Here is a 22,770-nt window from a genome sequence, read left to right as displayed (position 1 = left end):
AAATCTCTTGACCAAGGCCTATGTGCTCCAATTTGACTTCATTTTGCAAATTTCGTTTTTTGGAGTACCCAGACAGTTTTATAGCCCAATCAGTGGACAAGCCCAAAGGCTTCTCAGTCAGACCCTAAAATGTGCTTAAAACAGAGAACAAGGGTGTATTCATGCTCCAGCCCTCACATCAGTGACATGTGACTCCACACAACAAGACACCGACCATTGTATGGAAAAACACGATGGTACCATTGAGTGACAATCATAAATAAATCACACTGATGCCCTTTGTAGATGACACCAGGCTCCATTATTCTTCGCCCTCTCTTTGGATGTGTATCCTACAGTACAAATACCACATTATTTCACACGATTGGAGAATAGTAGATCAACAGTATTGCATTAAACAGCTAAATGCACTGTACAGAGCAGACCACAACACAACACAACACAACACAACACAACACAACACAACACAACACAACACAACACAACACAACACAACACAACACAACACAACACAACACAACACAACACAACACATGGAGAGACAAGTGGAGAGCATATGCTGGAGGGCAGAGTGCAATAAGGACATGTTATCTTGTAGTTGTTGTTAACAGATGCTGTCTAGACCAGGTCACCAGGGAGTTATAACTACTTTTGGAGTTATGGGTCACATCTTACATGACGTGACAACATCACAACCTGTGGCATCATTGGTATAGCCTTGGAATCCCTGCCAGGAAATACCTGTTGAACGGGTAGCCTATTTCCTTGATGGAAATACCTGTTATGAAATTGATGCATATAGGCCTACAACATACATATGATAGGCAACTAAGCATAGTGGCAGAAGCAGCAGCAGCAAAATGCATGGTTCACCGAATTTTACAGTGGGTGGGATGATGAGTCCCACAGAGTTCAATACGCATGTCCTATCCAAATGAATTCCCTGGCTGCCTGTGAATCAGTGGTGTAAAGTAACTAAGTAAATGTACTCAAGTACTGTACTTAAGTACAATTTTGAGGTATTTTTACTTTATTGGAGTGTTTCCAATTTTCTGTACTTTTCTTCTACCCCACTGCACCTCAGAGACAATAGACAAATATTGTACTTTTACTCCAGTACAACTATTTGAAAACTTTAGTTGCTATAGTTACTTTTCGGTTTTGATTATTAATACAAAACAGTAACCACTTCAGCCCTATATACATTTCGGCTATTTGAAAATAGCAGATCTACAAGCTCACAATGCGTTGCGATGCGACGCATTGTGAGCTTGTAGATCTGCTATTTTCAAACGATTTTTATACATTTTTTACATTTGAAAACTTGTGCAATGGGACATTCTGCATAATGAGCACTTTCTACGTTTGGTACTTTAAGTACATTTTGATACCAATACTTTTGTAGCCTACTTTTACTCTAATTTACTTTAATTAATTAATTTAATTTAATTCCGGACTTTTACTTGTAACAGAGTATTTCTACATTGCAGTATTGATACTTTTACTTAAGTAAAACGTTTTCCACCACTGATGATGGGTCCCACAAACACAAGTCCTAATCTCAAAGGATTCCCTGGCTGCCTATGAATGCAGCAGCAGGGGATGTTGTGGTGGGAAGCTCCTCCCTGTGGTTCGTTCCAATATTCTCTCATTCGATCAGGTGATCAACCCGACTGGCAGACAAGCCATAGTGGGCACCAATTCGGGCAGATTATCATGTGGAAGTGTGGTGTGTGTGGCGTAAAACCCACCGAGACCGCTGTGCGCTGTGTGGTGGCGATGAGGAGGACTCTTTGCAGCGGTTGTGATGCCAGAATGGCTGGTTGAAAACAGCGGGACTTTGTATTGTATCGTCTTCAGCGATGGACGAGCCGAACATTCTGAGACGTCGTGGGCTGCAGGTAAATGATACATAAGAGTGCATTTAAGGTTCTATCCCAGTGGTTTTTAACCCTTTTCATTTCAAGGTACATTATTTATTAGGCATTTGAGCCCACCGTTTGCCCAACGGACCACCGATTGATGAGATTCAGACTAATCACAATATCAGATTCAAGACTTAGAATATTTTGTTATCGTTGGATACGATTTTGTCCATATTCCATGCTGTATTGATGTGGTAGTGGTACCATAGGAGACAACAGGCAAACGTTGATCAAAATAACAATTATTTAATTAAGTAATGCAGATGTTTGAGAATAATTTAACTCTTGAGAGCGTAAAATGAAACCAAATGGACCCCATTTGGTTTCATTGTACAGTGTACACTCTCACGAGTTAAAGATCTATTAAAGGGTCCATTTGGTTACCAACTCTCCATCATTTAGCTGGGGACCACCTGGAACCCCCTCAAGGACCACTGGTGGTCCCTGGACCCCTGGTTGAGAACCACTGTTCTTTATCATCCTTCATAACGCACGCGTTGCATAGCTGCCGCTTTTCAAGGCAAGTGGATTGATAATGGAGGGACAGACAGACTGAGTCTGTCAGTCAAACAGTGATTACATAAAAATGCCGTGCCAGTTCGACTAGCACTTGTAAATGGCACATAAAGAACATTTATCTGGGTTTTTGCCTGGGCGCAGCATGGGGTGGGAGGAGGGGATCTCCTCAAATGTTCCATTCACTCTTGTAACCAAATAATGTCCATTGTTTATTATTCCACTGAGATTTTGATCCGGCGATTATGTGGTATTGTTTTGAAACAGTAATGAATACTATCGATCCGTTTTCACCACACCATGAATGGAATGGTGTCCAATGTATTTGAGTAGGCTGTGGCACCGTGGCAGTGACAGAACCCTGGAACCACAGAGCCACAGACACTTGATAATGCCACTCTTATTTACTTATAGATTAGAATGAGAATATATTATATCAAAATCAAATGGATAATAGGCTACATTGTGATTTGTTTTTTTATGTTAGATATAAACCTAAAAATAACAATGGATAACATCATTAATGGTATATTATCCCTTTTCAATGCTACTTGAAGTAGCCTATGGCATAACATACTGACAAAGCTTGCACAATTGATCTAACAGATTACAGATACATTTTGCTATAGCAATGTCAGTATGTTACTCACAGTAAGTCTCTCTATTTTTAATTTATCTTATTTAAAGCAAGCAAAGCATTATCAGTTAGTTGGCTATTTTGATAAATAATACTTATCTGTACATTACTGCTACCCTGAATACCTTCTGTGTTTATTGAAGTATTCAGAGGTACATGGGTAAAAGACCATCCTTGGTTGCCTTGGTGATAGGAGCTCAAACCCAACGAATCAAGCCTGAGTGGTTGAGACATCTCTGTAATTCTTTCCTGTCTTGTTTATCATTGAGGAATGCCCGGAATGCTGATAAAATGTTTTTTCTATCGATCATTCATTTTCATCCTTAGATTGAATGGAGGAAGCTTGCTTCTCCTTTTGACACAAATGTAAAATAGTAATTTTGGTTGAATTATAGTGGTGGGTCATTGTCCAACTGTACAGCCTAACCTAATGCAATTAAGATTTATGTGCATGAGGTCCTATATTGCAGTATGTTGATGATGAAAGTGAAGGTTATGGTCTGTGAGGCTTTGATATCATTCAGGTTTTTAGAAACAACTCTTATGCTCCCTCAATAAAACACTCCATTTGTGGATTGTTCCGTTTAATGAAAACCCACTGACATCTATCAAGGGTGACCCAATTTTTGCATCTGTCATGATCACCACCAGTAAAAAATACCACGTAACATTATGTTCTGTACTCTGCTGCAATGACCCACCTTCTTATTCTAGTTAAGAACAAGTGAGGTTCTGGCTTGCCCAGGGTGCAAAGTACCCGGTACACAGCCTTCAGCAACTCATGACTGTGATGAGGAGAAGACCCATTTGGCACCTAAGAAAATAGGCCACACTATAGCTAATGATCTTTATGCTGCATGGAAGGAAGGCTGCAGGGATGGAGAGAAGGATTATCACGGGAAGATGAGGATATTACAGCAGCTGCAAAATACATATATTTTATATATTTTTAACCAATGTATAGCATTGGCTACTACAGTATTTGTTTACATGTCATGAATATAAAGCCACATTTATACTCCATAGTATGATCGTGTCACAACAAAAACCCTTAAAATTTGGTTCAGTGAGGAGGCGACCACCAGCCATACTTGGGCATTCATAGTGAGAGGAGCCTATGACACAAACAAGGAGCACCAGTCAGAGCATAATCTTTCCCTAATTCCCTTGTAAGGGAAAATGTTTTTCCTTGCATGTTCTCCCTGACACTGATGTGGAAATGAACCCTTTTGCCATGCTGCAGCAAACGCATCACGCTGCTACAATAACAAAGGCTGACATCTCCATATCAAAGCAATATTGTGGCTAGCTCGCAGCAGTATTGGTTATTATTCTGTTTAATCATGCTTTCATCTTCATTGTTCCTTTCCAGAAAGAGCTGAGTCTTCCACGCAGGGGAAATGTGTAAGTATTACCCCCTTCCTCCCTCTCTGCACATGTTGTTCTAGAGTATAGCACCACTAGAGCAGTGGTTCAGAACGTTTTTATGTCAAGGACCCCCAAATTGATATGTATTATGCCGTGGACATATATTATTTTTATATATTAGTATACCATTTTTCTTTCAAAAATAGCTGTTCTACAAGCTCAGACAACACATCATTTTGCTGGAGACCCCCTGGAACCCCTTCAAAGACCCTGGGGGTCCCCGGACCCCACTTTGTCAGAGTTAGACATTAAACTTAAACATATAATGCTAAGCGCTTCAGAGTCTGCATGTATCTGAGAAGTCAGAATCAGCCTCACCACACAGACAGGTTTTACAGGAGATTCAGAGTCTGCATGTATCTGAGAAGTCAGAATCAGCCTCACCACACAGACAGGTTTTACAGGAGATTTTTCGGTGACATAGGTTGCAATAATAATACTCTGAAATGACAAAGAAAGAAGTCATTTGGACAGGCTATGAAGAACGACAGTGGGAAACCCCACATGGGCCTTTGTGGAGTGAATCTGTGGCCTTATATTTTCTCCTGTGCTTGCCCCTTCCCACGACAAGAGAGCTCATAATCTTGTGCATGCAGGATCACTTAACCACATGGACCCTAGCACCCCTATTCTGGGCATGTTATAATAGGGGAACTTTTGGCAAAAATAGGCGAACATTCTGTGAAAATAGTACAAGCTCATAATAAAGCGCCACAGTATAGGCTCCCGGGATACTCCGGTCAGCGAAGCACAGTTTATTGGGTTCAAAAACTGCAAAAATAGCCTATCTACCAGCTCATAATGCGTCGTTCTATGGTGCGTTATGAGCTTGTATGTCTGCTGTTTTGACTATTTTTTTAAATGCTTGAAAGTTTATAATGACACGCCCCAAAATAGGGGTGCGAGGGTGAAGGTGGTTAATGACGTTTTTTTAAATACTATTAATATTAACATGCTTATTAACAGTACAGGTAGTGCTATTAGCAGGTTATGCTAAAAGGATAACACAAAAATACCCAGAGGCTTGTTTCCATTGTAGATGGTAGACGATCTGTACATGCACAAATGAATTTGATTTGATTTGACATGATTTGTGTGATGTTTGGACAAAATTTGTAGGAGCAATTAAACATTGTTTTTTTGCAGAAATCGGCCTCCTGGTGGCTCTATTATAGGGCAATGTCAAAAGGGTGGCATTTGTTCCTCGGCCTAGTGGGTATGTGCGTGCAAAACTTCACGGAAATCGCACGCTGCGTTCATGATTTGAGGCATTTTGTTCAAAACAGGGCACTCCTGCAAACTTAGGAATCTCCAATCTTAGCCAATCAGGATGGAATATGACAAATCTGAAAGACCCGTTTGTTTAATGACAATAGAGATACTGTGTACCGATTTGCATGATGTTTGGACGAAATCTGTAGGAGTACTGTAAAAATATCCGACTAGGTTGTTGTACCGAGCTTTGTTGTATTCCTGTAAAGTAGGGGGCGCTCGATGACAAAGTCAACTACGTCATTCCTGTATCCAGATCCTTCTAGTAGTCACTGTTTTCTTAAACACTTTAAGCCTGCCGTCCTATTTTGGGTTTGTCATTATAGATTAAAAATGTCTAAATGTGTTCAAAAAGTTGAACAATTTGCCAATCTACAAGCTCAGAAGGGCTTGCCTTAAATGGTTAATGTTTTTGTGGCTGGTTGGATGTATATTTAAACATTTTGATTAGGTGCACATATGGTGTAATATGGGTCCGTGCTCATTTAAGGCTGGCTGGATTAGTCAGACCCACATTTGGTCCATGGGAGTATGTGGTATGATGACCAGTTGTTTTCACTGAGGCTGAGTAAGAGGAAATCAACAGGAAAAGGGGGCAGTAAGTTCAGGTCATACTATCAGTGACTGGTATAGACTTACTGGTATCAGTATCGTAGACTGAGACAGAGGGAATTTACTACTGCTGACTACCAAGGCTATAATCGTTCTCCAAGTCAATAAACATGCTTCAGGCAATACGGACGGGTTTAATTTTAGCCGTGTTGTGAATGTGGTGTAATTGTGGACCATGAGCGTCAGACATTAGGGTCACTACTTAATATCTCTCTCTCTCTCTCTCTCTCTCTCTCTCTCTCTCTCTCTCTCTCTCTCTCTCTCTATGTCCTTTTGAATTAGAGTTTCATTCATTTTACAATTGGATGTTATTGAAATATAAACTGCCTCTAAAAATGTTCAGTGGTGGTAAGTAACTAAATACATGTAGGCTGCGTTGCCTAGATTTGAGGTACGTTTACTTAACTAAAGTATTTCCTTTTATTTTTTCAACTTTAGACTGTCTTCTACTCCACTACATCTCAGAGGAAATTTTTATATTGTACTTTTTAATCCACTACAATTATTTGACAGATTTTGTTTAGATTATTAATACAAAACATACATTACAACATTACTTTAAAAATGATGATTTGTTATAGTTTAAGCCACCAGCAGCACATAAGTAGGCTAATTAAAACAAGCCCCACCTTTACCAGCTGCAACATTAAAGTTATAAACACATTAATGCATTACTAATTAGTCATTACAAATCCCGTAACATGATTGTGTAAAGGGCAATTCTGCAAAATGTGTAGGCCTACTTCTATCTACTGTAGGCCTATTACATGATACATCTATACTTAAACCAATACTTTTGTATTTCCACAAGTAAAATATAGCATACAATACATCATGCCACCAGGCCCGTGTGAAATGAGCCTACATTGCTTGTTTTAATTAATTAGTTGAGGCTATAAACATGTAACTAAACTAATATTATGGAACAGTTGCAGGCAGCTCACATGAACCTACTGCATATGCCTAGAAATAAATCAATATAAACCCCATGATAGGTCGATCATATGTGTGAGCATGAGGAGACAGACAGACAGACAGACAGACAACATCATCCTTAATGACAACTTCCTCTCTCTCACCGGCGCACTACATTAGTCCCTCCTCTCGATCAGTGTTGCCATGTCCGCCTATTATAAGCGACTTTGGGCTTGTTTTTCTGTAAAATTGTTTAATTGGTAGTTGCGGGTCGCTGTTTTTTGGGCTTGTTTAAGTGTAGTAGTTGCTTATTTAGGCTTGTTTACACTTTTTTTTAAATTATTATTTAAACCACTGGTTCTCTTCTTGACATTTTCATGTCAAGAACCCCAAATGTTATGTGTATTTGTCCACGGACCCCCATCTGAAATTAATTTGTGCCAGGGACCCCTGTACCAGATTTGTGTTGATAAAATGTTTCAACAACATTTCACATTTTACACCTTTTTTCTCCACAATTTTTGGGCGGTGTAGCCACCCCTATAAGTGGGGTTGGGACACCTCATTAGTATTAGTTTCCTGCACTGTGATTGGCCCATTAGTAGACCCCTAGCTGTACTGTGATTGGCTGACTCTATTGGCTGACTCTATTCAGCACTGTGATTGGCTAGCGAGACACATGATGACATTAATAACCTATAACTAGGATTATGCACTTCCAAAAATCCATTTTTTTGGGGAGTGAGCTTCCATCACTATGAAGACCACTGTGATGACCACACCGCCCACTTCACACTGGGTGTGATTATTTTATTTTTTGATAAATAGCAGATCTGCTATTTTCAAATAGCCAATTTATTATAGGGCTAAAGTGCTCATGTGGCCTAGTTGCTTCTTTGGGGCTTGTTTTCATAGACCCACTTGTTTCTCTCGCAAAAGCTGGCAACACTGTCCTCGATGCGTTGCTGCTGCCGCTGACACACGATTGCGCGGCCGTTCCATTGCTGGAAAGTTTTGATCACTTTTTATGTGTCGGCGAATAGATCAGTCGATGATGATGGCACGGTGTCCCGCGGAACACGGAGTCCTGTACCGATCATTGTGTTCCTTGTAGGGGAAAGAGAAGAGACAGAGATGATGATGGCAACCTCGCTGGGTTTCTTCTTATCCGCTCTCCCCTGGCTGCGTTGCCAGTTTGTGCCAACAACCCTGAATGGAGTCTCTGCTTTCGGACACGGCGTACTAGGCTAGCCCTTAGCCTAACAACTACTGCTGCCGTATCATTCTAAAAGGAGTTTGATTTGATTTTGGCAAAAGTATAAGATCCTTTACGTGTCTGGATTGAATCGTTTACTCGCCTTCATCGTCATCATGTCGGACCAAAATTACTACTGGACCGTCTTGCCAAGCTACAAGACTAGTTTTGTGACCGGGGCGATGATGAAAAGGACAAAAGGGTAACTATCATGTTTTGGTTCACTTATTCTTCATCTTGATCTTAAAGCGAAGAAGATTCAGGATCAGATGGAGAAAAAAATAAAATCATTTTGTCTCCAGTCGTCACCTCTGGAGTTGTCATCGACTCCCTGCTGTGCAGTGGTGTAAAGTAACTAAGTACATTTACTCAAGCACTGTACTTACTGTACAATTTTGGTATTTTTTACTTAACTGGAGTATTCCCAGTTTTCAGTACTTTTACTTCTACTCCACTACATCTCAGAGGCAAATATTGTACTTTTACTCCACTACAAAATATGTGAAAACTTTAGTTACTTTGTAGATTTGGATTATTATTACAACACATACATTAACCACTTCAACCCGATCTCCAAGCGCACACTCAATGCGTCGCATGAGCTTGTAGATCTGCTATTTTCAAAAGATTTGTATATATTTTATACAATTTGAATACTTTTGTACTTTTACTCAAGTAAATTTTGAATTCCGGGCCTTTTACTTGCAACAGATTATTTCCACGTTGCGATATTGCTACTTTTACTCTAGTAAAACATTTGAGTACTTTTTTTTTTCCACCACTGCATGGTGAGCTCGCTGTCCCCTCCTTGTAATGCCGTTGTGTCCGACAAATAGCAATTTGTTGAACGTTTGTCCAGGGCGATGTCGTTGACGGTTAGCTCAGCAAAACAAATAGTAATCTGTGCTTGCAGAATTGTTATGGCTCAGTCAGTCTGGTGTCCCTTCGTAGGTCATATGATAGCCTGTGTTGGTTATACATCCGCCCTATTTTTTTTTTGTTTCCGACATAGAAACGTGGCCATTGTAGAGCTTATTGTTGTGGGAGCAGCAGCCTATGCATTGTCTGTCTTGCAGAGTTGCCAGCTGTCTGTCGCTTATAGGGACAGAATGTCCCGATCCCGATTTGGATGGACTGGACGTATATGCGTATATTTGTGTGGCAATTTGAAGAGAAAATCAATAACTGTTCATTCCAAGTCATGCCTTTTGATAGGCATATGTCATTTAGATTATAATTTCCCTAACCTCTGTAGGCCACTAACAAGACCCAATTGATCTGACAGATCAACCCATTGCCCACCTTTTTTATTTGGATTTGGGTAATGTCTATGCTTTTTAGAACAGTGATTCTCACACTTTTTAATTTCAAGGACCCCCAGTTTGATATGCATTATGCCATGGACCCTCATTTCCTACAATTTTCAGTCTCTGGGACCCCAATCTACATTGTAAAATCCTAAATCTGAGAGTGTACAGAATGTGTACACTCTCTCTTACAGACCCGTTACTTCTCAAGGACCCCTGGGGGTCCCTGGAGCCCACTTTGAGAACCACTGCTTCAGAATCATGCTTCCACTCTGGCGATATTAGTCACTCAACACATGATGACTTTGAATGGAACAACCAAGTGAATAAATAGAGACGTTTGACTAACAGACATGTAGGCTGTACAGTAGGCCTCTCACTGGCCCACATGCATCACAGCTAAGTACATAGTCATCTGTCAAGTCCTTCCAAACCTCTGTTGTTAGTTCTTCCACAACAAGAATAGCCTTATCACTGCTAAGTGTTGATAAGCAAATCACACATGGTGGTTTGATGTTTTGATGACGTATTGCCAAAGCTACTATATCTACCAATGACAACAAGTCATCCATTTATTTATTTCCTGATAAGGATAAGATGGGATGGTTAAAGTTCATGTCTATACTGGTATCTAGGAGTCTTCTTTAGCCAAATACGTATTGGCTCTCTGCAGTCTGTCTGTGCCAGTTTGCATCACTTTGATTTGAGAGGCGTACACTGTATGACTGCCTGCCCCAGAGCCAACACAGAAATGTCAGGCCTGGTTGTTGTCTAAGCTCTTCAATTATTTTAGGTCACTGCCAGAAAAAGGCAGCATCAATATAATACCCAGGAAGAACACCAGGAGCACAGAGCATGATGATGTGACCCGACTAGAAACAAGACAGCCTCTAATAACAGAGTGGCTTCTCTGATATCATGTTGATAATGTCAGTCTTGTCCAAATATGGAGGGGATGGTGGATCTGAGACCCTTCACAAAAATAATGTGAAAAGTAGTCACACAAAAAGAGGGAAAAAATATCAATGTGAAAAATATCTAGGGATTCATTTATATGGGGCGGCAGTGGCTCAGGAGGTAGAGCGGCCGCTTGGGAACCGGAAGGTTGGTTCCCAGTTCGATCCCGGGCTCCCCCAGAGTTCGTGCTGAAGTGTCCTTGAGCAAGACACTGAACCCCTTATTGCTCCCGATAAGCAGGTTGGTGCCTTGCATGGTTTCCTCCGCCATCGGTGTAGGAATGTGTGTGTGAATGTAATGCACAATCATTTATGTAAAGTGCCTTGGATAAAGGCGCTATAATAAATGCACCATTTACCATTTATGTCCTTAGCCTACTGGCTGCGTGCAGAAGAAATTTGGCGTTGTGGTTTGTGAGATTAGCCATGGACACACACACAGACCCTCTTCTAGGTGGCTCACCTCCCAGGAGCCACCTGACACCATAAAAACAATGAGGAAAATAATCTGAATTCTGCTCTGTAGATTACGCTCTAATCCCTATGGACCAGAATTCATATGGAAGCCATTTTGCTCTTTCATCACCCCACCCTGTCGAGTGAATAAGGTCAATTAGCAGGGAGGACAGAGGCCCTACTCTAACCATACTGACTACTGTGATAAATACACTGTGTTCCTATAGATCACTGACTGAAATCGGGGTTGAATAAAGTTGTCCACTTATTATGAATTATGATGATGTAATTACACTTTCTACTATAGATCTTTTGTTATAGAGCCAACACTCAGGTCATGTCTCAGTCCTTGACAAACTGGCTTCTCAAGAAAATGCCACAAACACTTGCTAAAATCTACTGTGAAGAGTGGCAACTTTATCTTTTAGAAAAATAACAATTTGTTAATGAAAATAAAACTATTGCCATCTAGGCTCTGGGCTTTCATGTCAGGTATTCTAATAACATTGTTTAAAGTAAATGCTTTTCTTTCTTGCTTTCCCCCCTCACATAGCGCCCGTAATAATAAAAGGAGGAGTCTGGCAGTTGGAACCCCTTCGCCCACACTCTCAAGACCTCTGTCACCTCTCCCACTTGCTACAGGTAAAGATGGATTGTTTACACATTTGTCTGCTGCTCTGCACACTGCGCGATAAACAGCTTATTCGTTAGTTTAGTTATTATGAATTACTAGTATTTATGCATGCAGAGAACCACACACAGGGAATAGGCAACCATGTCAAGACAATAAGGGTTGTTGTTTCTCTGGCATGTCACTGGACTAGATGGGTTGTTTAGTGTCCTACATATGACTTGGGTGTGGTATTAGTTTGAATGGGGTTTGTCACAAGACATATATTGTAAGTACAGTACCACCTGTCTGCTGTAGTGTTGCTGTGGTTTAGATTGCAATTGATTATAATCGCACACAGTGCTCATTTCACAGTGCTCATTTCTCAAAATGGTTTCTAATAGGTTTATTTATGCTACACTTACCTTGAAGTTGTTAATATTTGGCAAAATCCGGAGTGTTCGTTTGTAGGTGATTTGCTGGCCTGGTTTTACCTTTCCCTGCACCCACTGATATCTAAACCAGTGGTTATCAAAGTTTATTTTCTATTTCAAGGACCCCCCATAACTCAGAGAGTATACAAATGAAACCAAATGGTACCTTTGGTTCCATTTGCACACTATGTATGTATTTGGAACCCCCTCAAGGAATCCTGAGAACCACTGATCTAAACAGTTGTAATGGGACGGACTACCATTTGTAAACAGAGTATTTTTTATTGTTCAACTACCAGAGAAAGACAGTCACTGTCCAATTCATTCTATTTTGGCTGAATTAAAAATAAAAGGTAATGAATACCAGATTTAATATTTAAGCAAATTGCCTAAGTTAGGCAGTGGGTACTGCCTAACGTAGCGTGCATTGTGGAATGTGGAGGAAGTGCAATCTGTAACGCCACTCGTGCTGATGGTCAACCAGCGAGCTTGATGGCACTACAGTAATTGTGAGTGTGTTAATCAGCAGTTAATGAGTCAATGAGCTGCCCCTGTCTGGCAATTACTAAAGGGCAGCCAGTTGACTTTGTGCCAAAGCACTTTAGGTAGGCCTGTCCACAATTATTACATAATCGTCTCGTCGCAATTATTTGAGATAATCACAATTATTTTTGCATAATCTTCATAATAGTTTCCATGTTGAAAAAATTTCACACATTTTCAAATATTAAAAAAAGCAGAAATAGCAGATTACTAGGCGCTTGTAGATCAGCTAATTCAGCTATTTTTACATGTATACAATTATTTAAATAATGTATTTTTTATATATTTAAGTCATTTGTCATCTGCCTTGTGCAATTCTTTATTACGAAGCATAAAAGGCAAACAGAAATTATTTTCGTTAATGCGTTCCAATGTTCAATGCCAAACAAACATGTTCAACTTAAATTTGTAATCGTGACAGCCCTAACTGTAGGTCAAAAATGCTTGAATCCTCCACGGTGCATCTGGCTTGTTTTCTAACGAACACAATAGGCCGTGTTGGCAGGTACAAAGCCGGGTGGGGAGGGTGATTCCGTCTCTACTGGTTGGTCGCAGAACTGGGGAGGATAGCGTGTTCTTCCACACACGCTACGCCCTCTTGGTAAAACTCCTCACTGTCAGGAGAAGATAATTGGCTGGCATCTCCATGGTTGTCCACACACTATCCTCTAGAACAACAGTAGGGGTCAGCAGTGATGGAGACTGATTGGGGGAACAACAACAAAATAAAGAAAAATGGGGGTAATAAGAAAACTAAGGACACTCAGGATTCATGTATACAAGCCAAGTCAAACCCTTAGAAATATCTTATCCATTTCTTACTGTTTTTGTATTGTGTTTCTCCAGCTGGCAGCAGTCCCTCGGAAAGCCCCAGAAATATCTCTGCCAGCAGCTCTGCCAACTTTCAATTTGCCCGCAGGTAAGAACCAAGTCAACAGTTTTGTCTTGTTTGACTTTAATTGACTTCAGTTTCATGCTAATCCTGTGCTGTTTTCTCCCAGCACCTGGTTTAAAAACAACTACATCTCAGTTTGATTTGATCTGTTTGTTCTGTCAATAACAGTTATGCCCCTTTCCTACTGGACAAACCCCCCAATAACACACACTAACATCTGGCTTTTGTCTTAATGGGAAAGGTTACAATAGGCATTCATTCCTTGGATAAATTACTCATCGATCAGCAGTAATGGATGGAAACTTGACACCCGAGTACTGCGGGTAGACATGCACATTGTTGGCCCTTTTCCAGCACAATGCTATGATATGATGCCCATTAAAGTTCTGGACGTTGTAGTGGTGCGTAAATGGACAGGAACAACATGCAATGACTATTTGTCAGTTCTCATGAGTAAAGAAGGAATGGTCAGATACGTCATTGGAAGCGTTCTACATACCTCCCTGCCTGGCACGTAAACTGTTGGTGATGTGGAATGCAGTTCTATTAAAGTCAATGGAAGCCACAGTGAGAGGTGTACAAATGAACACAATACCGTTGAATTATTTAGACATTTGTCAAATAAATGTTTCAGGAAAATAAAAGAAAACTAATAATTAATAATAATTTCTTGACCTGTTTTTGTGTCTTGATGTGCACATCATTTAATCTTTTCTAGTTATCTAAAGAGTACATCTGACTGTCAGCATGTCAGTTTAGAACGCTTTTCTGTGGACAGTGACCTCTCCTTTAAACACTTTCTACCTGGCGTCCATACTTTGGGCATGTCATTATAGGTAATATTTGTAAAAAATGTTCTAAAAAGTCCCAAACTTGTGAAAATAGCTGAGCTACAACAAGCTCACAAACGGGTCACGATTCATTGTGAACTTGTATATCGGCTATTTTCACCATTCATCGTACGGCAAAGTATATAGTAGTAATTGGTTAATAGTCTCATATCATGCAAAATGCAATATTGGATATTTGGCATTCACACTGGAAACATTATCACCTGGCACAACATTTAATCCCTATCCAAGTGGATCAGATTTAGATTTGGAGTATTTCAAAAAGAAATTAAGCATTGGGATCACTTTGATATTGGATCTGTGATCATAGAATTATCTCAGCAAACATTATGTCAATAAGAAAGTTTGATTAATCAAATAATATCTTTAACAGCCAAAATCCTATTCTGATCCACTCGGATAAGGATTAAAAGCTTTGAACGCTGGGCATTCAAGCTATTTACCGACCCTTTTCTGGCACATTCATGATAAAACGTGTCACACCAGTATAAAGTACAGAAAGGCATAATTGTGAAATGGGAAAGTAGTTAATTGCCTATTTTTAACTATACAAAACTGCATATACATGGCTACTTTTGGTGTAAATTTGGGGTCTCACAACATGAAGTCCAACTGACCTGAAATGGATCACAATGGAAACATTGTGTTATACTTTTAGCATAATTGTTGTACTGCACTACCACCGTTCTCAAACTGTCTAATAAAGTATTCAATCAAAAATATCCAACCTAGACAACTAGAGATGAACAAGTTCAATGCATAAGGAAGAAATAGCCCACTCAAGTGCATTATAGTATATTTTATTGTATTTATTTATTTTATTTTAATTTATTTGTAGTCACCTCACAACAGGGCCAAGTTGGGTTTGCAGATAATATATAATAATGTTTTGCAAAAATATATAAATATAATTCCTAATATTTGGTGTTGGAGGAACTTTTAATGAGCAAGCCCTTTGCTGGTATTTTCTTCACCCTATAGTGGAAACAAGAATATATGAGGCATGCCTAAGCAGCCAAAAGGCCCCAGGGCCACTCACAGGACATAGGACTTGGCATTTGTCAAGCCAATTAAGGCAGGAAGTCAGTTCACACACTCATTACTTGGATATGTTGTGATTATGGAAAAACAATTCATGCATCATACCACAGTCCTCTTGTGCTTCTTCTTGTGGTTACTCAATGCGCTTAAGCAGAACACTAGAAAAGAACTTGAATGCTTTATCACTTGCTATAAACATTGATTTCAAGCCAGTTGGATTTTTAGGCTAGGAATCCACATAACTACACTGGCTTGGCACGATTTATGCATGTTGCTCCTTGGCCAATGAGTTTATTTAATAACAAGATTTTAGACTCCAGTACTAACATGTCGAGCATTTCACTTATAAGTACAGTAAATGCTTCAGGATTTAAGAATTTGCACTTAAGTGTTTCACATGAAGTAGTTTGTAACTAGTTATTGCAATTTCTACTCTGATACTGTATCAAGAGTTTTATAGCAGCACAGTACAGGGTACTACACCATAGGGTTCAGAGATGGGGGCATCTTTTGAAAGCATTTGCTTGGCACAAAGCCGCATGACTCATCTGAATTTATTGAGGCTCTTTAAGCTGCCAGTGTTGGGACAGATGCTGTGCCTGCACTTTTGAGAGCTCCACCGGCACTGGTTGTTATTCACAGCCTATATACCTCTGCTGTTTATGCAATTACTTTTTTGACGTAAACATTCTCATGAAATGGGAATATTTGCTGCAAAGAACCAGGAATGTTGCAAACTAAGGATGGCCATTTGGAGAAATGTACCCGAAACCCGAAATTTACCCGAACAAATTAGTTGGTTGGGAACTCATTTGTAATCGATTAATCATTGCACGCCTATTTATTTTTGTATTTTATAAAGATTTATGTATTGACAATGCACAATGTACACATATTAATTATGTTTCTCTCTTTTTTCTTTTTTTTAAAACAAGACATTATGAAAAAGACAAAGGAAAAAGACAAGATACACGAAAAACACCACAAAAAAAGAAAACCAAAAATATTGCACGCCTATTTCTGACTGGAGAAGGATTTCCAACACTCTGATTCACTGTCATGATTTTCTGTGGCTTTACACCCTAACCACCCGACCCAAACCAGATCCCCATTTTAATGTACGCCCCTTCCTCTTTAAGCTCGCAGGGACCTTAATACCTAAACCTAATGACTGAAGTCATGCATTACATTTAATAATGCATGCTGGATGCCACATAGGTTTGTTATGAAACAGACCACACACACACACGCACACACGCACCTACCTTTAATAAACTGATCTATTAACAGGACTAATCTCCTGGTTCTCTGGCCAACTCCATCCAAACACAGAACCCTTCCAAAATCAATATGTCCCCATCGATTTAGCTATGCGTTGTTCCAAGTGCTTGGCTCTACCAGGCGCTAACCTGACACACATTTGACCATCGGTGTCATTGCATATTGAATCTGTTCTCAGAGCTGTCAACAAAAAGGGGTGTGTATTCTTAGACTGATGCCATGCCGATATAAGATGGGGAATCAGGAGGAGGTTAAAGGAGGAAATGTGTGAACTGTGAGTGACAAGTATAGATTAACCACTTAACCACTTTATGTCATAGGACAAATAGCGAAAATAGTCGATCTACAAGCTCACAACGCGTCGTGAACGCACCACGTTGGATGAGTCGCATTGTGAGCTTGTAGATAGGCTATTTTCGTCTACGTTGGTAGCCGACATTGTCACCTATAATGACATGCCCAAAGTAGGGACTCCACACAAGCATGTGTGGTGTTATTGGGGGTACAGTGTGTATGAATGTATGTATGTTGGTGAATACAGGGGATTGCATGCAGTCTTGTGCACAACAACACATATTGTTGTTAGTGTGTGTAGGTGTCTACCATAGGATGTGTACAGGTATGTACAAATGAATCACAGTGTGTGGGACATGGTACTACAGTATGAGAGCTGCAGCTTGGCAGGTGTTTCAACAGCCCACTGCAGACAACCAGACATAGGGTGTCACTGTCATTAACCACGGTTTGTTCTCTCTCTCCCCCTCTCCCTCTCTCTCTACCTCTTCTCTTTCTTTTCTCGTTCTCTACCTTCCTGCCTCTGCCTCGGTTTGAATCCACATAGCCACCTGGCTCGTACTGAAAGGTAAAGATCGCTTACAATTTCCAACTACAATTTCCAGCATTGTTTAAAAGTTTTGTGTTGGCCTCACTCCCGTATTCCGAACATCAGTTGTTACAATGACAGATGAGAGGACGAATCGCCACTGAAGGTTGAAGAGGGGAGTGTCGCAGACAAATTTCCAGGTTTCTTACAAATCCACTAAAACAACATGTTATTGTATTGTCTCTACAGAGCGGACGGGCGAAGGTGGTCTGTGGCTTCCGTTCCCTCCTCTGGATACTGCACCAACCCACCCAGCTCCTCAGTATCTGTGAGTCCAGTTCTCTCTCTCTCTCTATGTCCGTCTCCATCTCTCTCTGTCTCTGTTCCTCTCCCTCTCCTTTCACGTCATCAAATATTCAACTTCTCTCTAAAACCCTACCATGGGACTATTTATCTCCCTGTGTCGCTAATACTCAGTGTGTCAGTCAGTCAGATGCTCAGTGGTCCACTGTGTGTCGTAAACTTGTGGTCGCTGCTGAACTGTAAATCCTGTTTAATAACATGATGGACTACAGAAAGATACCCATCTATAGACGTTGATTTAATCAGTCAATTCCAAAGGGGGTTGACTTGCCTTGAGTTGTTTCCTTCATGGACGTGTAAATTTACACATCTTAAATTCCAGGTTGTTGTTCTGCTGAATATACATTTTCGGATGCCAGTGGAAGACATGATAACAGTTTGAAATGCACCCAAATGGTCACGGTTGAATACTCTTTTGGTGGCATTCACTCATATTATAAAATATTTGATTGGAAATGGACGATCCAGGATGCACGACTCAGGGATTACAGGACAGATCCGATAACAAGTTGCATGCAGAACCCTTCCTTCCTCTCTCTCTCCTTCATGGGCCTTTCATCATGCTTTTTGCTGCAGGGAGCCATCGGGGGGTGGAAGTGGGGAAGGAAATCAGGATCAGTTTTCTGTTGTTACCAGAGTTATAGCTGCAATAGGGCTGGGCAATTAACCAAAAATATATCGAAACCGTTGTTTAGAACCAATATCCGACTTAATCTTGCTCATGTAGGTTGATCGAATAATCAAGAAGTAGGGCTTTTTTGACATTTTAAAATGTACTTTTTTAATACAGTATATCAACAAATCGGCATGACATGTTATATAATAAACTAAATTGATTATTCTGATTAACCACATAACCCTGTATTATACTTCGTTGTACAATAGTGGCTTACAAAAACAGCGGAAATAGCCGACTCACAACATGTCACGATTCGTTGTGAGCTTGTAGATCTGCTATTTTCACTGTTAAAGAAAAGACTTCATTAATAGTAATCAAGGCAAAAGTTTGAAATAATCATCATATTGATTTGAAGTCATATCGACCAGCCCTAAGCTGTAATGATTTATTCAGCGTCTCAGGATTAAAGAGTAGATTTTTAACTTGGAGGCTGTAAATATTTGTGGAGCAGGGGGCATCTTAAATAAAATCTTTATGAAGTAGCCAGGGTCTAAAATAGGATTTAAAAAATGCTAATTTATCTTTTTAATCAAGTTTTATGTTTTTGGTAGTATGCATAAAGTCTATAGCCTCTACTTATTGTTTGAGTTTTTACTACAAAAAATAATGATTTGTCAAGTTACTGTTTTTGTGAAAGATGCAGAGACAGAGAAAGTTTCGGATGTACGCCATTTAAATCAAGGCCTACTCTGTTCTCCTTCTCTGTATTATGTTCCCTGCTGAGCTGTAACGCCTTGCTGCCCTCGCTTGCCAAAGGAAAATACAGAAATCACTGGGCTAATCGCTACAATAACATTAGACTTGTGGAAAAGCAGCATTTTTCCCGAATGACATCACTGCTAAGCAAGAGACTGGATGACATTGCACATTTCCTTGTTCAACCCTTCCTCTCTGGAAGTCAAATGATGGGCATCCAGCCAGCTAGCTTGCTCGCTAGCTACTGTAGGTACAGTAACACCCATTAGCCGAATGTTGACGAGTACTGCGGTGATAATCTTAAAACCTCGTCTTGAAAGTCTTTGCTGAAAACTGCACCCGGTCATAAAAACAATGAGTGGGTCTTGTGTGCTGGCTGTAATTTTCTACAGCCTAACACATGGCTTGGAGACGGTGAGGTCAGGCCCTTGCACACAATGGCCTTTTTGAAGCCGTGCTGTCAGTGAGGTCTTTATGTTGCGCTTGCTTGACACTGACGCCTCTCCGGTTTCCTCCTCAGGTCTCTCTTTCTCTGGCTCTGTCTGGCTCTGTCTTCTCTCTCTTGTTTTAATTTATGTCCTTTTTTTGTTTCTTTGACAATCTCTTTTCTCCCTCTGACTCTGTTTCTCTATTTTCGTGTTCATTCTCTCATTTTCCTCTCTCTTTATCTCTTTCTCTAGTGTCTCTTTTCCTCTTCTGGTCAGAGGAGCCGCTCTGCCCCCCCTTTGCCCGTCCTTGAGCGAAACCCGAGATCCCTGCCAGACAGGGAGACTTGCTCATACATTCCAGGCCTTGTGTCACACATTTTGGTTCAGGGAAAACGAATGCCTAGCATCCCCGGTGGTCAAGAAACCTTGTATATCCGTATTTCATCTTATGTTGTTGTGCCCTTTTTTTAATACGTTGTCATAATAGTGTCATATAAGAGTAGTGAAAATAGTTGATCTGCAATCTCATAACACTTCTTTAGCTATTTCTGAAAAATTGTGGAAAGAACAGGGACACCAGGATGAAAATGGTTAAGTCTGTCTCTGGATTTTATTAATACTTAACTGAACCTGTTAACGAGAGCTTTTGACTAAATAATGATAAACTACATTGAATGCATTGGAACACACCTTTTTCCATTTCCTGAAAAGTTACAGTTTTGGACATACAAGGTTTCTGCCCGATAGTGACGATAGATAGCCAACACAACAGCCGCGTTTGCCTGCCTTCTGGGCATTCTGCAGAGGGCGAACAAAGAAAGAAATCCATGTTTCTGCAAAGTGGAGCAGGAAAGCTCACTGAATCACTTCTTTAACCTATTCAAACCAGGAACGCAACTGTGTAACCTCTTAAACCATTATTTTATACTTTGGCTACTCAAAAATAAGGCAAAAAAAAAAAGAAAAAGGGAAAGTTTTTGACTCAAATCTTTGCTGGAACAAAATAATTTCAGGGGGGGGGGGTTTGAGAACCACTGATATTATAGCAACATAGGTACAAAAAGAACAAAGCAACATAGCAGATCTACAAGCTCCGAAGCTATGAGCTTGTATATCTGCTATTTTTTTTATAGCCCAAAGAAATCAAAAAATGACACAGATGCGTTCGCAGTTTTAATGGGTTAAGACTGAAGAAGGGATTTATGATGTTGATGCTTCATTGCAGACTGCCGATGTCCTTGTTAACTGTGACATCTAATTTCAAACCATAGAGGAACATGAAAGCCTTTAAGCTTCTCAGTATTAGCAGGCTGATGAATTAGAGAGAGTGTGATTGTAGTCAGAGGAAGCTTTTCAATACAGGATGTCATGTCTCTTCAAAGCTGCAAAAGCAAAGCCTAAAGCACAGTAGAAAAGCAGATTAAAGAGACTAGAAATAATTTACCCAGAACATGTAAATGGGAAATGTGGCTGTCTGTATGTATTCAGTTACATTTTAACCCATTCAAACCGGGAACGCATCCGTGTCATTTTAGATTTATTTGGCTATTCAAAAATAGCAGATATACAAGCTCATAGCGCAAGCACCGAGTGCCGCGCTATGAGCTTGTAGACCTGCTAATTTTGAAAATATAATCGTGAAAATGTGTGCAAATCTTTGAATATAAATGCATTTTTTCAACTCAAATCTTTGCTTCTGGGGGTCCCTGGAACTAAATATTTTGAGATGGGGGTCCACGGCCAAATACAGATCATTTTGGGTGGTCCTTGACATGAAAAAAGTTTGAGAACCACTGATATTATAGCAACATAACATTTATTCCCCAAAAAAATGTTTATTTTTAGAAGACATTTGTAGAATCCCCAGAAGCAAAGATTTGAGTTAAAAATGTTCGCTTAAACATATATATATAAAAAAATGTGCAGATCTACAAGCTCGTGCCGTGCTACGAGCTTCTATATCTGCTATTTTTTAATAGCCCAAAGTATAAAATAATTGCTATAGCTAAGAATCTAAAATGACACTGTATGCGTTCCCGGATTGAATGGGTTAATTAAATGTATGTATTGGCTGTTAGTTATTTTAGCATATTCATCCCCGAAGGTTGCCGTCTTGCTTATTGGATGATCCGTTTATGTCTCTTGTTCACTAACTCACCCTCTCCATCTCTTCCTTCCTCATCCAGTCCTCCTCTTCCCAGGAGTTGTTGCATCACTTGCCGTCCCAGCCCACACAAGATGACCTCCATTTCCTTTTCAAACACTTCCGGAGCACAGAGAGTGTGGCCGACGAGGACGCCGCACACCAGCCGCCGCCCCCCAGGCTCCGCTCCCGCAGTCTCAGGTGCTTTGGATTCAAATGCTACATTTATTTTAATTAACCACTTAAAACCCCATATGGGTAACCAGAGTCCCTCAGGGCTCAATACTAGTGTCTTTTCTGTTTTCTGTTATTGTGGGGAAAGCTTTTGCTGAAAATAGCAGATCGACAAGCTCACAACACGTTGTGAGCTTGTCGATCTGCTACTTTCAGCGAAAGCTTTCCCCACAATACCGATGCTGGGGTTTAAGTGGTTAACCAATTAAACCTGTTGACCAAGTATAGACCACTGGGGTGCCCCAGGGGTCTGTACTTGGTGCCCTCCTTTTTCGCCTCTACACCAAATCTCTTTGCAGGAATATTGCTGATCTACCAGCTCGCAATGCATTGCACTTTACTGTAAAATCTGCTATTTTTGCTGACTGTTCTCCCCCATAATAGGAATGCGAGGGTTCATTTGCTTAAGATTATATTTAGTAGGTAGTTCAGCTTTATTTAGAATTGGACAGGACGCAAGGCACAGAGAG

The 22,770-nt window shown here is 40.2% G+C and overlaps 1 protein-coding gene across 3 annotated transcripts in view; it reads left to right on the top strand.

The window, feature by feature from the left end:
• Positions 1-1,694: 1,694 nt before the first annotated feature.
• The window catches only part of mast3a (microtubule associated serine/threonine kinase 3a), a 51,133-nt gene continuing 30,057 nt past the window's right edge, over positions 1,695-22,770 (top strand). For 2 of the 3 annotated variants that reach the window (XM_080439049.1, XM_080439048.1), the window contains exons 1-6: positions 8,280-8,762; positions 11,833-11,921; positions 13,713-13,785; positions 17,776-17,796; positions 18,007-18,085; positions 22,110-22,267. In XM_080439049.1, the coding sequence (XP_080295175.1) occupies positions 8,677-8,762; positions 11,833-11,921; positions 13,713-13,785; positions 17,776-17,796; positions 18,007-18,085; positions 22,110-22,267 (506 nt within the window). In that variant the 5' untranslated portion in view covers positions 8,280-8,676. Of the gene's footprint in view, positions 1,902-4,450; positions 4,483-8,279; positions 8,763-11,832; positions 11,922-13,712; positions 13,786-17,775; positions 17,797-18,006; positions 18,086-22,109; positions 22,268-22,770 lie in introns of those variants that run through there. The other variant, XM_080439050.1, reaches the window with a different exon arrangement.

This window comes from Gymnoscopelus braueri (genome assembly GCF_963280865.1).
Source record: "Gymnoscopelus braueri genome assembly, chromosome: 10".
Classification (NCBI taxonomy): Eukaryota; Metazoa; Chordata; class Actinopteri; order Myctophiformes; family Myctophidae; genus Gymnoscopelus; species Gymnoscopelus braueri.
The sequence above is the reverse complement of the archived record's forward strand: the minus strand, read 5'-3'. Positions and strand labels throughout refer to the sequence as shown.